The sequence below is a fragment of the Nilaparvata lugens genome, chromosome 2 (assembly GCF_014356525.2).
Source record: "Nilaparvata lugens isolate BPH chromosome 2, ASM1435652v1, whole genome shotgun sequence".
NCBI lineage: Eukaryota > Metazoa > Arthropoda > Insecta > Hemiptera > Delphacidae > Nilaparvata > Nilaparvata lugens.
The window spans coordinates 90418014-90434693 of record NC_052505.1 but is presented as its reverse complement, the minus strand read 5'-3'; the positions used below and the strand labels follow the sequence as shown (position 1 = coordinate 90434693).

Genomic DNA, 16680 nt, shown 5'->3' with positions numbered 1-16680 from the left:
TAATCAGAGATCAATTTGATTTGCATAACTTTATCATTTCTTCAAAGATCAGTAGGCTAAAATAAAGGTAATTCAGAAGTAGATTGAATAAAATTATTAGGACAGCTCATCGTCAGTTATGCATTATCATGTAGAAATGATAGCATGAGAACATATCACACCCTATACCGTGGGATATACTCTTATGCTATATTTATTTAATCATTCAAATTTACACAACTTACAGAAAAGTAACACAGGCTTATGAGCCCAAAACGGTTCCAATTTTAAGTTATACAACAGTCCAAATGTTGCTCTTATTTTCTCTATGGTATTATTTTAACAGAAACAACTTTATTCCAAACAAATTACTTGTCATTTATTCTCACTTGTACTTCCTTATAATCCCGGTAGCACAAAAGCATGTGAAATTTTAATCACATTTTTCAGTTATTTAAAAATTACAAATATAATAAGAGAGAGTAAGGTTGTGTTTGTTCACATCAAAACATGTCAACTTGTGGATTGCAAACCGGAAAACCGTGAATGATTTAGATCTCCTAATTTTGCTCATAGATTCTGAAAATATCAATCTCGTGCACTTCGAAGCCCAAATTTCAATTTTCCTTCTAGACTTTTCAGAACTAATTATTATCAATTTTCATTTATGGGACATGAATACATATGATAATATAGAACTATAATCTAGAGACCTCTTCGAAACAGATGGTTAAATTTGGTAACTAAATTAATAACCAGTCCAATTTTGTTAGGTTGGCATTAAGTTGAGGGAGGTTTCTGAACAAGATTTGAGTTCTGTCACTTTATTAGGTTAGCACCAAGTTGAAGAACTTATGTAAACTATAATAAAGGAATGAACTGGCTCATTGAAAATTATTTTAATTTAGTTTAGATCTCTAATAAAAATTGAGATCTCTCTTTATAATTATAGATATAACGCATATTGTTATGATAACTCGAGCTTACGCACAGGCCTTTGTTGCCTATGTAAGCTCTTTCCTATCTGATACAAGAATAAAATTGTGATAGCTCAAGAGTTTTATTGTTTAGTATGGTTATATATTTTGTTGTTTGTTTTTAGTAGGTAAGTATATTATATCGTTTCTTGAATTGTAAATTTCTTGAATTATTATTATACACGTACGGGATAGGAAAATGATGTTTGACGCATCATCACGTCTAAACTTCTGGACTGATTAACTTGAAATTTTGCATATAGATTCTTAATAAACCGAGGATGATTGTAGTCCTATTTCAAACTCTTCAAGTTTTCACTCGGTCAAGTTTTCAGTTTGTCAAGTTTTAAAATGAACCTTTGCGAAGCATGGGTTACCTGCTAGTTCTCAATATAGTAACTGATGTAGTTTGAATCAGCCGTATTCGAACACTTGATTGGACTATATATTATATGCTGAGTCGAGACGTTAAGAAAAATCGATTAAAGTGGTCTCTAACAGAGAGCTGAATGCAAACATTCAATGAAGAATAGGAACGTTTGAATGAAAGTTGCCCTCTGACCTTTCCCAATTTTCAAAAGCCCTTCAGGCGCATGACATTCACCAGGGACAGACATCTATTTAAAAGATAAAACACAGTGATTCTCTCAATAGTTAACTTGATATTTTTTTATTATGGCTCCACAACCAAAAGAAAGACACGCTGAAAATAATTGATTTTAATTTTGTTTAATAATTGTTTTTGATGAAATCGAATTATTTATTATTTGTTTCTCCTATATATTGCGATTAATTGGGAGATAGTAGGCTATTTGCTAGTTCATATTTTTTTGCGTCCAAAATTATACAAATTGAAATTCAACCACAGCAACTCACTGATAACAGCGCTTAAGAAATGATTCGTAAGCTCTTACAAAGAAACTCCGCGGTATCCGGAGAAGTTCCTCTTCTATTGATCGTTTTAGTTCCTCATAATTATTGAAGCTTTGGGTATAACTTTTCCCTTCAAGTAACCCCATAAAAAGTAGTCACAAACAGTTGAATCTGGTGATCGGGGTGGCCAATTTAAAAAATCACTTCCATGACCAATCCAACGGCCATGAAGTTTGTCATTTACTAATTCGAATTGCGAAATGAGGTGGAGCACCTAGCACCATCTGGTTGGAAGATTGCTTGATCCATTCCTGGTACCATCAAATGAGTCAAGACTACCGCAACGAAGTAAACAAATCATATAACTCATGAAAGTAGTTTTTATAGGAAGCGAATTGGTAAAATTTTCAATATGCCGCCATTTTGTTTCTTCAAAGGTTAGAGAGCTGAAATTTTCCCAGAATATTTTCAGAACCTTCTTTGTAAACTGTGTAAAATTTAAAAAAGTTCGGTGCATGAATGGACATGTTATATAAAATTAAACTTGTAAACCTCTTCGTGGGACAACGTGTATATTAAGTCTATACTGTGTTATTATTTATTGACCGAGCGAAGTGAGGTCTAAGATTCAAGTCGACGTCTTGGCATTTCTCTTAATGTTTATATGTTTATATGTTGCGCATTTACGGCGAAACGCGGTAATAGATTTTCATGAAATTTGACAGGTATGTTTCTTTTTAAATTGCGCATCGACGTATATACAAGGTTTTTGGAAATTTTGAATTTCAAGGATAATATAAAAGGGAAAAGGAGCCTCCTTCATACGCCCATATTACCGTGAAAATCAGACTATAGAATTATTTATCATAAATCAGCTGTCTAGTGGACTATAATACTACCCATTCAAAAACATCGAACATCTTGAAAATGTATCTTTCCATCAACGTTAGTAGACAGTTGACTATAATACTACCTGTTCAAAAACATAGAACATCTTGAAAATTGTATCTTTCCATCAACGTTGTAGACAGTTGCAGCCAGACCTGATAACAGCGCTCACACTCACATTCCGGGACGACACGTCACGGTACGATAGGACAGAAAGCTCTATGTTTATTTAGGATTTTTTCTAGACATTTCAAATTGATCGATTATTTATTAATTTTTGAGAAAAACATAACAACAGGCCAATGTAACTTACTGAGCGCGAGGTCTACTGTTCACAGAACTACTAGTATAACATAATATTATATCTCTTTATCATAATAATAGAAGAGAAGCTGCCATCAAGAGAGGAATAAGGCAGGGTTGTAGTTTGTCAACGCTTTTGTTCAATATCTATGTAGAACAGGCTGTCAATAAATGTAAGGAATATTGTTCAGGAATCAAGGTAAATTGATTAAGAGTGCAAATGCTCCGCTTTGCAGACGATATTGCAATAGTGGCACAAGATAAAGGTAATCTAGAGAGAGCACTGAATACCTTGCATGACATTCTCAAAAAAGAATTTTACATGGAGATAAATAAGGCTAAGACAGAAGTGATGATCTGCTCCAAGAATCCTGATTTTGAAATAGTAAAGATAGAGAATAACGCCCTCAAACAAGTAAAAAAATGTAAATACTTAGGTAGCATTATTTCAGAGGATGGAAAAGACAAAGAAGACATAAAGCGCCGTATAAGAGAAGCCAAGGCCATTTTCATCAATAAACGGAATGTGCTTTCCTCCAAAAGTCTGAATTTGGATTTGATAAAGAGACTTATAAAGAGTTGTATCTGGAGTATTGCACTATATGGCTCAGAGACATGGACTATCGGTAAGGCGGAAGAAAAGGCAATTAATGCATTATTTTGAAGTATGGTGTTGGAGGCGAATGCTGAAAATAAAATGGACCGATAGAATAACAAATGAAGAAGTATTTCAAAGGGCTGAAGAGACACAGAAAACTCTATTGAAATCTCTTAGGGACAGACGGCATTCTTGGATAGGACATATTATAAGACACAGCGAATTCACGCTAACAATAATGGAAGGTGCAATCAGTGGACAACGGGCTCGTGGAAGACCCCGGCTACAATATTTGAAGCAGATAACCCGGGATCTTGGGGTCCAGAGCTATACCCAACTAAAACAGCTGGCTCTGGACAGACAAATATGGAAAGCTGCCAACCAATAGGACGATTGAAGCAGAAGAAGAAGAAGATCATAATAATAACCCCTTTTTATGGATACATTCACAACTAGAAAGGTAGAGTACCGTATCCCATTAACTTCTATTCAGTATAGGCATATATCAGTATATTCAGTATATTCAGTATATTCCTAGTAGGCCTATATCCATTTCTAGTTCATTAGCTCAGTATAGAAATAGGTATCCGTGGGGAAAAGAAACGAGAATTATTTCCAGCACTGCCATTCTCTACAAAGCAACACTTATAATAGGTAATTTTATGCGGATATTCCGTGCTCCAGTATGCTAACAAGTAGTGGTGACCAGGAAACTCCCGATAAGGTGTGTGGACTGTGGAGTGCTTTCCTTCGATTGTTGAACTTCTGCCTACGTCACACCACTAGAAAATCGCTCGATAGAATAATAGCTGAAATAAAACGAACGTAAAAGAATGATTAGTAGGCTTAATGTAGAGAGAGTGGATACTGTAAAAGTGTGTGTATGAGTAAAAAAAAAAACTAAAACTATTTTATTTTGTCTTAAAAGTATACCGTACCTAAGAAGATCATACGACATACATTGAGAGCGAGTTGAGTTGAATCGTGCGTCACACCTTTCATGCTAAGAAAACTCTACTTAATTTCTTGTCTACATGGAAAAGTGATTGCTGGAGCCGTTCACACAGAAAAAGCTCAAACTGAATTCAATAAATCAATTTTATTCAAATCAACACAATACAATATACATAAAAGAAATCAAAACACAAAAAAATCACAATCAAAAATACATTTCCAATAAAATACAAAAACAGGCTTCATAGCGGGGTGTGCTGAAAAGAAAGAATGAAGGAATACAATCAGTTTGTGGCTTAAACTCAAAATGAACGGAATTAGAAAGAAACAAGACTTGATGTAGATTTAATCTAGTTAAAAATGAAATTTCCTTAGTGAATGTTTCTTCGTTCAGACTAGAATGCTTCCATCACTCATGAATAGCAACTATATATATCTTTCCTATTTCTTCCAATTGATAAAATTGAAAGTATTTTCTTCTCCTTGTAAATTTGATTGAATAGTTTATTGTCAATTGTAGCATCAAACAAATGTAGGCTAATGCTTTGTGTATTCAATTCAGAAGTCAGCCTCAATGAAAAAAGAGTTCTTTGCGCGTGAAATTGATATAAAAGAAATGGATAAATAGGTATAATCTAGCTGGAAAACGGTTCACTCACTTTGTTCAAACTGCGAAAAAGATTCATTCATTATATTTATGAAATTTTAGCAGTTTAAACATTGTCAATGAATTATTCATTTATCATCTGTTAATTTCACGCGCAAAAAACTCCTTTTCAAATAAGGCTCACTTCTGGAACAAATTCACAATAATTTCAAGTCTTGCCATATCTTCAAAACTATAAATATATGCCTCGATATCATAATCATGATTGACTGTTTTGCTTCGAAAAAAAGTAGTATAAATGAAGTAGTACCATATACAGCTAATACAGCTATACGCTATAGGTCGGTCTACTGGTTGTTAAAGTTTGAAATGAATGAAGAAAAAGAAGAAGAAGAAGAAAAAGAAGAAGAAGGAGAAGGAGAAGAAGAAGAAGAAGGAGAATGAGAAGGAGAAGGAGAAGGAGAAGGAGAAGGAGAAGGAGAAGGAGAAGGAGAAGAAGAAGAAAAGAAGAAGAAGAAGAAGAAGGAGAAGAAGAAGAAGAAGAAGAAGAAGAAGAAGAAGAAGAAGAAGGAGAAGGAAGAAGGAGAAGAAGAAGAAGAAGGAGAAGGAGAAGCAGAAGAAGAAGAAGAAGAAGAAGAAGAAGAGAAGAAGAAGAAGAAGAATTAATACACTTGTACACCGTACATTCTCCATTCATCTAGCAATAATCCTCCCCTTCAATCTTCAGTTCAGACAAACTCGACCATATAATAATAATTCAAAATCGTGTATCTTGTTGACGAGATGAGATGAGAAAGAGTTGAATGAAAAATGGCGGTGGCAGGCGACTGAATCGCATCTGGACGCATTCAGTGGTCCGACTGAGTCGCCGTGTCACGGTCGACCGATTGCGGCCGTCAACCACGTGACAACTCGAGAAATCGTCATCACAGCTGCTTGCCCAACATCATTTCACTTTCCCGATGGAACATCCTTCAGGATCAGGCCTCGACCGGGTGCCTTCGAAAGGAGGTCGCCGGAAAATAGAACCGACAAAAGTGGGAAGGATGCAAGACTCGCGACGGGAAATAGGCCTACTGTGAGGTCCACGTTATAATGGCAGTGTTTGATTTGCAATGGTACTGCTATCCTTGTCTATCATTCAACAAAGCGGATAGCGCTATCTCTTTCTCGCTTTGCTCTGTTGCCAGATTGTCTTTTAACAATGTAGAATAATTGATAATCAATTAACAAAAAAATTCATCTTAATTATGAAGATTCAATTTAAAATTATCAAAAAATATCATTTCTTGCTCAATAAAATATAATTGATTATTTAAAACGAGGATGAACCGTTGATATTACATCAATAAACCTGTATCAGTTACCGTCTATAGAAGGCATTGAAAAGACAGTGGTTCGGCAACGTTTTTCTCCTATCTTTCTCCACTGCCATTATAACGTGGACCTCACTATAGAATCGACAGGACACGGGAAGTGAGCCTACTGTGAGGTCCACGTTATAATGGCAGTAAAGAACAGCGTTGCCGATTCTCTGCCTTGCCACTGCATTCTATAGATGATTGCTGGTGCCGGTATATCTGATGTGTTCATTCTTGTTTAAAATAATGAATTATATCTCATTCTCCAAGCAAATATGTTCTCAAATGATAGAATAATTAAATTTAACTTTTCATTCTTGATAAAAATTATCAATTATACTTTATTCCTCAAGGGAATATATTTTTCAATTGCTCAATGATGCATTTTCCTAAATTAAGATGAAATATTTTGTTAATTAATTGTTAATTCTACCTTGTTTAAAGCCGATCTGGCAACAGAGCAAAGCGAGAGAGAGATTCAGATTGAGATTCAGATTCCTTTATTCATGTGTTTAACAAAACATAATTCAACTTACGTCCTAGCGTTAAAAATAGATACCACTAGCGGTAAAATGACATGGTGAATCATATTAAACTAATGAGTTCTACAATAATATTGAGCAAGAAAAATGATGAAAAATACAAAAGTTAAGGTACTACTGTAATGTTTTCACATGAAACGGTGAAGTTTGGACCTTAAGAAGTCCATTCTCAGAGAGGGTATCAAGGATACCCTCCCCTTCAGCACTTAACCGTAAAAAAAGAGAGTTGAGAGAGTTGAGAACCGTAAAAAGAGAGAGAGTGAGAGAGAGAGGGAGAATAAATGTTCATAATTTTGTTGAGATTGAATAAGAAGAATCAATTTTGTTAATTAATAATATTTCTACATTGTTGAAAAACGATCTAGCGACCTTGTGGAGCTGGAAAAGGATAGCGCTATCTGTTTTGTCGAATGATAGACAAGGATAGCAACACCAATGTTAATCATATACTGCCATTATAACGTGGACCGCACTATAGGCGGTCAGGACATCCAGGAACTATCAATCTACTGGCTTTTTTTATTGTGAGACTCATTTCAAGGTGTCAGCATTTCCCATAAAAGCACATTAACGCTGCTCATTAAACCAATGCTGATAGTTTAAGGTTAATCTCACTGTTGTAGAAGAGAGAAAGAGATAGATAGATAGATAGAGAGATTGATTGATTGATTGATTGAGTACTTTATTTATGTAGATTACAATATATACTGGCTTATACACTTATATACAATAGCTTACAATACAGCAAAATTATAGATGAATATACATAATATAGAAGAAAATTATTGAAAAAAGCAATCTGTAATAACTGTAGATAATTATATTGGTATGCATCTACATAAATTGGCGGAGCTTTGGAGAGAGAGAGAGATAATACGTTTAACATTTCCAGGTCAAAATGAAGAATATTTTTTTGTGAAAATGCATGCAAACGATGCATATGATTATAAGATTAAGAAAACAAACTAATTTTACAAAATGATAAAAAAATTTCAAATAGCAAATGAAACAAAGGAAAAAATTCAAAATTTCTTTCGAATTTAAGTCAGTGAAAAGAATACAATAAGAAAAAAGAGAAATGTGAAAACGGTAGAAAAGTCAGTTCAATATCCATAGACTATTTCGATAGAAGTAGGAAAGAAGAAAGAAAGGAATAAATAAAGATAGAGAGAGAGAGTGAGAGAGACAGAGAGAGAATGAGTGAGCGAGAGAGAGTGAGTGAGAGAGCGAGAGAGAGGAGAGACAGAGAAGGAAAAGAGAGAGAAAAAGAAAGAGAACCATGATAATTATTGAGAGAAGAGCCTCTGTGTCTCCTCGCGACAAATTGACAAGGACTCTCTGTTACACAACAGACCCAATTAATTGAGAGTTCGCTCCAAATCTAAACCTGATGATTATTTGAGAAAACCTGATGGATGATTCTGTCATAAAAACTACTACTTCGTCACAATTCTCTCATTTTCACCAAATTTCACTCGATTTTCACTCGTCATTCTCCCAATCACCTCAATATGGAAAAGTTGAAAAAGAAAGGTTGGAAAACTGATTAGGCCTATCACTTTTTCTTGGGAAATTCACCGCCATGAGGGTATTCTCTGAAAACTAATTAAAGTAGTGTTCTCTATGAGGCAAATTATCAAGAATCAAAAGTCAAAAGCCAGTATTTCAAACGCAAGATAAAGCTCATAATCGATTATCAAACTTGACGCTCGAGTTATCTCATTTTAGTTATGACAATTTACCTAATTTTACATTTTTCCATTAATTTGAGGGTTCATATTTTTGTTTTCCAAAATTTCCATTGAATGTTAAGGGCTTATATTTTTCAGCAGACTAAATTCAATTCGGCTTAAAAGCAGACTAATTAAATTGAGGATAATGTTGAGAAGAAAGATTCTGCAATAGCAATACCATTCTTTAGCCTTGTCTCTTCCTCAAGAACCTTATAAAAACCTTGTAAAATATGGTAGCTATTGCGTATAACATTTTTCATAATAGAAACTATTAATCGAGTCAATTCAATTCAATTATTCAATTCAATTTAATTCAACTATTAAACACAATTCAATTCAACTTATTCACAACACACAAAAATACAATGATAAAAGGCAATATACAACAAAACAATAACAATAACAGTAACAACGATATTAACACATTCAAAGACAATATTGCTAAAATGATGTGTGCTGGAAGAAAGAGGGAGAAAATACCTTGACAACTATGAGTTCCCATGTTCCAGCATTTCATTGTCAACTGGAGTATTCCTGGTGAAATAACAATTTACCCGTTCATGATCAATTTAAATTTGTTACTATTAGTCAAGAATTACTATGAGAGCTGAAAAACTATTCCATTAGATTAGAATCAGACACGAGTTGATGCTAAAGCTGAAGATAATACAGCACCATATTGAACTTCTATGAAAGTGTGACTCATGGAAAGTCACCTTTATCACTCTGAACTTGAAGCATGTCATTCCCCACAAGTTGTGACAATGACCTTAACTTTTTTGTACTGGAAGATCTTTGCCCCTCATTTGTAGGAGAAACTTATAAGCTTTTCAATCTCAAGTCAATGCGGAAGCTCCATTGAAAAATATTTGTATGGTTTTGCGTTCATGTATAGTGAATAGAAACCTCTATAATAGAAATCTTATGAATGTTGGCATGTTCACAATACTTTCTTACATTCACTCTGTCATTCATTAGTAGACATACTGTATAGACTCATTCATAATATCGACTTAGTTCTACTCTATTCATCTGCATGAAGTAGGTGGAACTGCTGCAACTGTATATGCACATATGGACTTGTTATAGTTAATTATATAATATAGTTTACATGTGTTATAGTTTGTGAGTTATCTGTGCTATTGAAGTGTAACCGATTGCAGAAAAATATCCTATACTATTAAACGAGCTATTTCTGTATGTGACCGGATCTCGAAAACGGATTTAACGATTCTAACGAAATTTGGAACAAAGTTGGTTTATTATATGAAAATTCGATTGCACTAGGTCTCAACCCTGGGATAACTCGCTGAAGGACATTAAAATGATAAATACGTCCTTGGAAAAACAGCTGAAAATGTTGTCGTCTGTCGAAACCGTAATGGAAGTGAGTTAGCGAGTGCATGTGTGGGTTATTCCTCAGCTGATCTCACGCGAAGAATAATCCAGCAAGAAAAACTTATTTATCTTTTTTTAGAAAACATGTTTACTTCAGGAAGTCTAAAATAGTAACTAGATGCTGTTAGTGTAGAATAATACATAGTATATTAACAAATATTGTAGCAAACATAGTATATCATTCTAAATCGAATTCATAGTATATCTATTTGTATTGATGATGTGTTTGTTTTTTGAAGTGTGAATAACTTGTTATTTTGATGAGTGATAGTAGCTTAACCTAGATTTTGATTTGGACTGTAGTATAAATTTGAAAAGGGACAGTTTTGGGCATAAGCCTGTTGTGACTCCTCATATAACTGTAAAAATAATTGTACGACTGAAAAAAAATATATAAACTATAAATTCAATCTTAGTTACAAATTTTCTATGCTTTCACACTTCATATATGAACGAAGCTCAGTCCCCCGATATTTTTTTTATAAAATAAGGAAGTTGATTGGTAGTTTCTGACAGGAAAATGAGAAAGCTAATGTGCAATTGATCATATCCACCTCAATGTGTATAATTAGTCATAATATATGAAGTATGCATGGTATTACGTTAATACTATTCTCAAGGTTTATTGCATCATTGTTGATAATTTATTGTCAGTACCCGTATATACCGTTCAATTGATAATGATTAAGTGAGGGCATTACGTGAATTATTATTTGTTAATTAGACAAGCAGATTCTAAAAGTAGACCTCACGCGGTTTTCTCATTTATCAAGTATCTGGTATTACCTGATCACCGACTTTTCCAGACATCTGTTTAATTCATGCAATGAATAATCCAATTGTCAGGTGATTGATTATGAATAATTCTAAGTCTGTCTAATCCTATCTTCAGAGTAGATGATAATATATAGTTTATAGAAGAATTATATGAGATTTGGCAGGGATGTTCCTTTGTTAAGGCTGTGCAAAGGCTAAAAATAAACTTTCCACTCGTGATATTTTTCCAAGTTTTTCGATTTGTATATCATTAAGCTATCAGAATGGAAAAGTTTTCTCAGGAAAAAATTTTTTTTTCGATGATTACTTTTTGAGATATGAGCGCCTGAAGTATGAATTATTGGGACGGAACATTTCAAATTCGGTAAGATATAAATCCATGAGTTTTAGAAGATGGATTCTTCATGGTATTGTTAATCTAGTAAAACAAAAATTTTCTGAAAATATCAATTTTTGAAAAAGTTATTCAATTTACCAAAACTAACTCAACTGAAAGTTATTTTTGGTTATTTTTAGTAAATTGAATAACTATCTTAAAAATTTATATTATCAGAAATTTTTATTTTACTAGATCAGTAATTCCATGAAGAATCTATCCTCCAAATCTCATAGATTTATCACTTACCGATTTGAAATGTTCTGTCCCAAAAATTTAAACTTTAGGCGTTCATATCTCAAAAAGTGATCATCAAAATTTTTTTTCGATGATTACTTTTTGAGATATGTGCGCCTGAAGTTTGAATTTTTGGGACGGAACATTTCAAATCGGTAAGATATAAATCCATGAGTTTTAGAAGATGGATTCTTCATGGTATTGTTAATCTAGTAAAACAAAAATTTTCTGAAAATATCAATTTTTGAAAAAGTTATTCAATTTACCAAAACTAACTCAACTGAAAGTTATTTTTGGTTATTTTTAGTAAATTGAATAACTACTACCGTATCTTAAAAATTTATATTATCAGAAATTTTTATTTTACTAGATCAGTATTCCATGAAGAATCTATCCTCCAATCTCATAGATTTATCACTTACCGAATTTGAAATGTTCTGTCCCAAAAATTAAACTTTAGGCGTTCATATCTCAAAAAGTGATCATCAAAATTTTTTTTTCGATGATTACTTTTTGAGATATGTGCGCCTGAAGTTTGAATTTTTGGGACGGAACATTTCAAATTCGGTAAGATATAAATCCATGAGTTTTAGAAGATGGATTCTTCATGGTATTGTTAATCTAGTAAAACAAAAATTTTCTGTAAATATCAATTTTTGAAATGTTATTCAATTTACCAAAAATAACTCAACTGAAAGTTATTTTTGGTTATTTTTAGTAAATTGAATAACTATCTTAAAAATTATATTATCAGAAAAATTTCATTTTACTAGATCAGTTATTCCATGAAGAATCTATCCTCCAAATCTCATAGATTTATCTCTTACCGAATTTGAAATGTTCTGTCCCAAAAATTTAAACTTTAGGCGTTCATATCTCAAGAAGTGATGATCAGAATTTTTTTTTTCATTTTTATAGTTTGATGATATACAAATCGGAAACCTTTGAAAAGTATCACGAGTAGAAAGTTTATTTTTAGCCTTTGCACAGCCTTAACTGCGCGTCGATGTATACACTAGGTTTTTTGAAATTTTGAATTATATTATACTATTATATATAAACAATATAATGATATCGGATTATGGAGGTAACCCCTTCTCCTTTAACATTATCCTCAAGATTCAAAATTTTAAAAAACCTTGTGTATACATCGACGTGCGGTTAAAAAAAAATTATTCCTGACAAATCTCATAGAGTTCTATGGACGCGTTTGGCCGTATAAATGCGTTACATACATACAGACAGACGAAAGAAAATCCGAGTTGAAACATAGACCTCACTGCGTTCGGTCAATATCTTAGCAGCGTGGAGATGAGGTTCAATTAATAATATTGATAGTTAATATTGATACTTCTCCATTCAAGAATATTTACAAAGATAGGTTCAATCAACTTATTTCTCATCAACTAGCAGTTACAGCACCTACAATTTGCTCTTGAATTTACAAACAACCCAAGCTCTTCTGATATGAGCATCCTTGAGATGCTATCATACTTGAACAACGTTTGTAATTCTAATTCATAATCTATAGACTACTTTTAGTAGGCTACTCTCATCGCAGAAAACAGAAGCAATAAAAACATACAACTTCCGCTAGAAAGGGGCGTGGCTCTCTACCCACCGACTTGAATAAATACATATAGCTAACTTCAATTGAAGCAATATATGACGCAGCATGTGTTTTTACCACAATGATGATGACATCACAATATTGTTCCCAACTCAATCATACTTATGATAAACATAGTCATAATTGATTGATTGATTGATTGATTGATTGATTGAGTACTTTATTTATTTATGTAGATTAGGTACAATATATACTGGCTTATACACTTATATACAATAGCTTACAATACAGCAAAGTTATAGATGAATTTACATAATATAGACTAAGAAAATAACTATTGAACTGTATATGATATGAAAAAGCAATTTGTAATATAATAACTATAGATAATAATCATATTGTTATACATCTACATAATTGGCGGAGCTTTGGACATATCAATGTCCATTCTTTGGGAAGAATATTAAAAATATCCTCCCCACTAACTCTCTACCAAAACGTTAATTTCGTTATTTAAACTAAGGATTTATTTAGTAATGGAAATATTGTAAAAGTTTTAATCAATATGAATATTGAGGAGAAAAAAACAGAAAATTGATAAAGTAAAATAATTATATAGATAGATAAGATCAAATAATTGATTAATAAAATTATTAGCTGATACCTTCTGAGAAGTCTGTTCTATGTACGTAAATGTGGCTTGTATGAACAAATATTGTGTAAACCTACTAAACGATCGTTCGGAATCTAACTGATAATATATAACACCTACGAGTTGTGTAATATTATATCTCGTACATTATTCCCTGTATTCTACTTGGAATTTTATATGTGAAGTGAAGAGATAGGGTGATGGAATGAGTGAAACCCCCCCTCCACATAGGGTATCCGCAAATATGTACCCTGAAAATATATTAATTTTATTAAATTTTGGAATAATTCTATTGCAATTTGCACTTCTAATTTATTTATTAAAATATATAATATTCGAGAACAAACGTAACAGTGTAAAATTAAGAAGAAATGGATATGATTTGATGTTTGATTACCAAGCTCATTACTGAAATGATAAATATTAATGTATTGAAGATATACCTAATTATATTATTTATTATTTGTTTGATTACCAAACTCATTACTGAATTGATTACTATTAATGTATTGTAGATATACCTAATTATATTATTTATATAATGGGTAATACCAGGAGACTTCAATAAAGTAACGAGACAAATTACTATTCCTCAAATACGTCTGAAAGTTTGGCAACCTTACGATGACATCTGAGTAGTTGATCAATCATATTTTGTAAGGGTGACTGCAAATTTACTCATTGAATGATAACATGTCCACTCGTAAGATTGTATTTACTGACACCTGTGGTCGTGTCAAACAATACAATACAGCACAAAAATAAATCCCGATAAAAAATGAAGCCCGATTGGGGAGTCAGTCCCCACTGGCGTCAAATCTGCAAATCCGTAGAAATAAATCTGAACTCTGGAAAACGGAGAGAAAAGTACACGATACCAAGATTAATGATAGTTTTATTTAATTATGTTAATTTAGTTACAGATCCTGAAAACTGACATGTTGAAAATTACCTAGCTCATTTTGAGTATTAGATGCTATTTTAAAATCAATCCTCTTATTCTCTGTCATTTGTTTTATGATTTTGTAAAGCTCAATTCTGAGTATTAGATGATGTTTTAAAATTAGTTTTCTTATTTTCTGTCATTTTTTCGCAGAGATGGGAACGAGAAAACGCCGCGCTACCGCCACATTTGCAGCGAAGTCCACCGTCACGACCTGACCGCGCTCTCTCTCCCTCCCAGTGGAACAAGATCGCCTACGAGACCGCCCAGGTAAAAAAAATATCTCTTAAAATATCTCATGGCTGGCAAAATATCTCTGCACAAAAGTGCAAAACATTAATCCAGAACACTCACTCCTACTGATTCTCAATTTGCTTCCCAAGTGAGAACCACGATATTATAATGGCAGTGGAGAAATTACGTTCGATTCCCCATCGTTGATACTTTCCTATCGACACTGCTTCTCTCATCACCCACGTGAAGTCTGTGAACTCTTGTAGGATTCCGCACAATAAATTTAAACTTCAGGTGGGCCGATGTGAGTCATAAAATCTCTCCTTATTGCTGGGTCTAGTGTGTTTTCCACATTAATCGTCAATGTCAATACCATTATTCCATTTTCTCTAGGTGTGAGTTGAATCATAGAGGAAAGATACCATTGCAAACATTATTCAACATTACAAACTTTATTTGTGATCCTGTCTCTCCTAATTTGTAAAAAATTATATTCTTTGTCCCACATAAATAAAATATAAATTATAAAGCGATTCATCAGCTCTCATTTGATACATGTACAAGTCATTCAAATTATAACAGTAATATCCATTATTTTTTACTTTCCTTGCCCTATTACCATAGGTAAGGAAAGTATTGCTTTCCAAAAAAAATTAAGGTACCCTGATATTTCAAGTTTTCTATACGTTTCAAGGTCCCCTGAGTCTAAAAACATGATTTTTGGGTGTTGGTCTGTGTGGTGGTATGTGTGTATGTGTGTATGTCTGTGAACACGATAACTCCATTCCTAATTAACCGATTGACTTGAAATTTCAAACTTAAGGTCCTTATACCGTGAGGATCCGACAATAAGAAATTCAATAAAATTAAATTCAAGATGGCGGAGAAAATGGCGGATAATTACTGAAAACCCATGTTTTTCACGGTTTTCTTGAAAACGGCTCTAACGAGTTTCTTCAAATTCATACCATGGATAGCTATTCATAAGCCCTATCGACTGACATGAGTCTCATTTCTGGGAAAATTGCAGGAGCTCCGTAATATTCTTGAGAAAAATGGCGGATAATTACTAAAAAACCATGTTTTTCACAATTTTCTCAAAAATGACTTGACCGATTTATTTCAAATTCATACCCTGTATAGTTATTTATCAGCTCTATTACCTGGCATGAGTCTACTTTCTGGGAAACTAATGGGGGGTCCACCCCATCCTTGAGAAATGACTTTGTAACATCCCTCTCGTGCATGATGTAGGTAGATAGAGCAGTTCAGAAAAAGAACACATAGTCGAGATATTTCATCTGTAGAACAGCTGTTTTGACGACTTTTAAAAATATCATCGAATTTCACAATTTACACAAAATAGAAAGTACTCTGAAAACAATTATATATAGACATATACAGTAGTGTGATCGTAGTTTCAAATATGTTGCTGCCAATCGTCATTATGTTATTCCCATAAATTATTCTCCTTTAAGAATGGGGCTTACAGTTCAATGAGCAAGGAAAGTTGTGTGAGTGCGCCACACCAGATTTTTATGATTGTGGTATGAATTAGGTAAGGTAACTAATACGGTACGTAGTATCGGAAAATAATTAGAGAATGACATGATGAAGTTAAAGTTGATTGTGAGAACTGGTGAAAAATTCAATACATCAAGAATAAAATACATGCAAT

The 16680-nt window shown here is 33.1% G+C and overlaps 1 protein-coding gene across 1 annotated transcript in view; it reads left to right on the top strand.

Moving 5' to 3' along the window:
* LOC111053857 (zinc finger protein 474-like) overlaps positions 1 to 16680 on the top strand; it is a 41049-nt gene that overhangs the window by 2873 nt on the left and 21496 nt on the right. The window contains exon 2 of the mRNA XM_039422085.1: positions 14922 to 15038. Coding sequence (XP_039278019.1) covers positions 14922 to 15038 — 117 coding nt within the window. The remainder of the gene's footprint in view (positions 1 to 14921; positions 15039 to 16680) is intronic.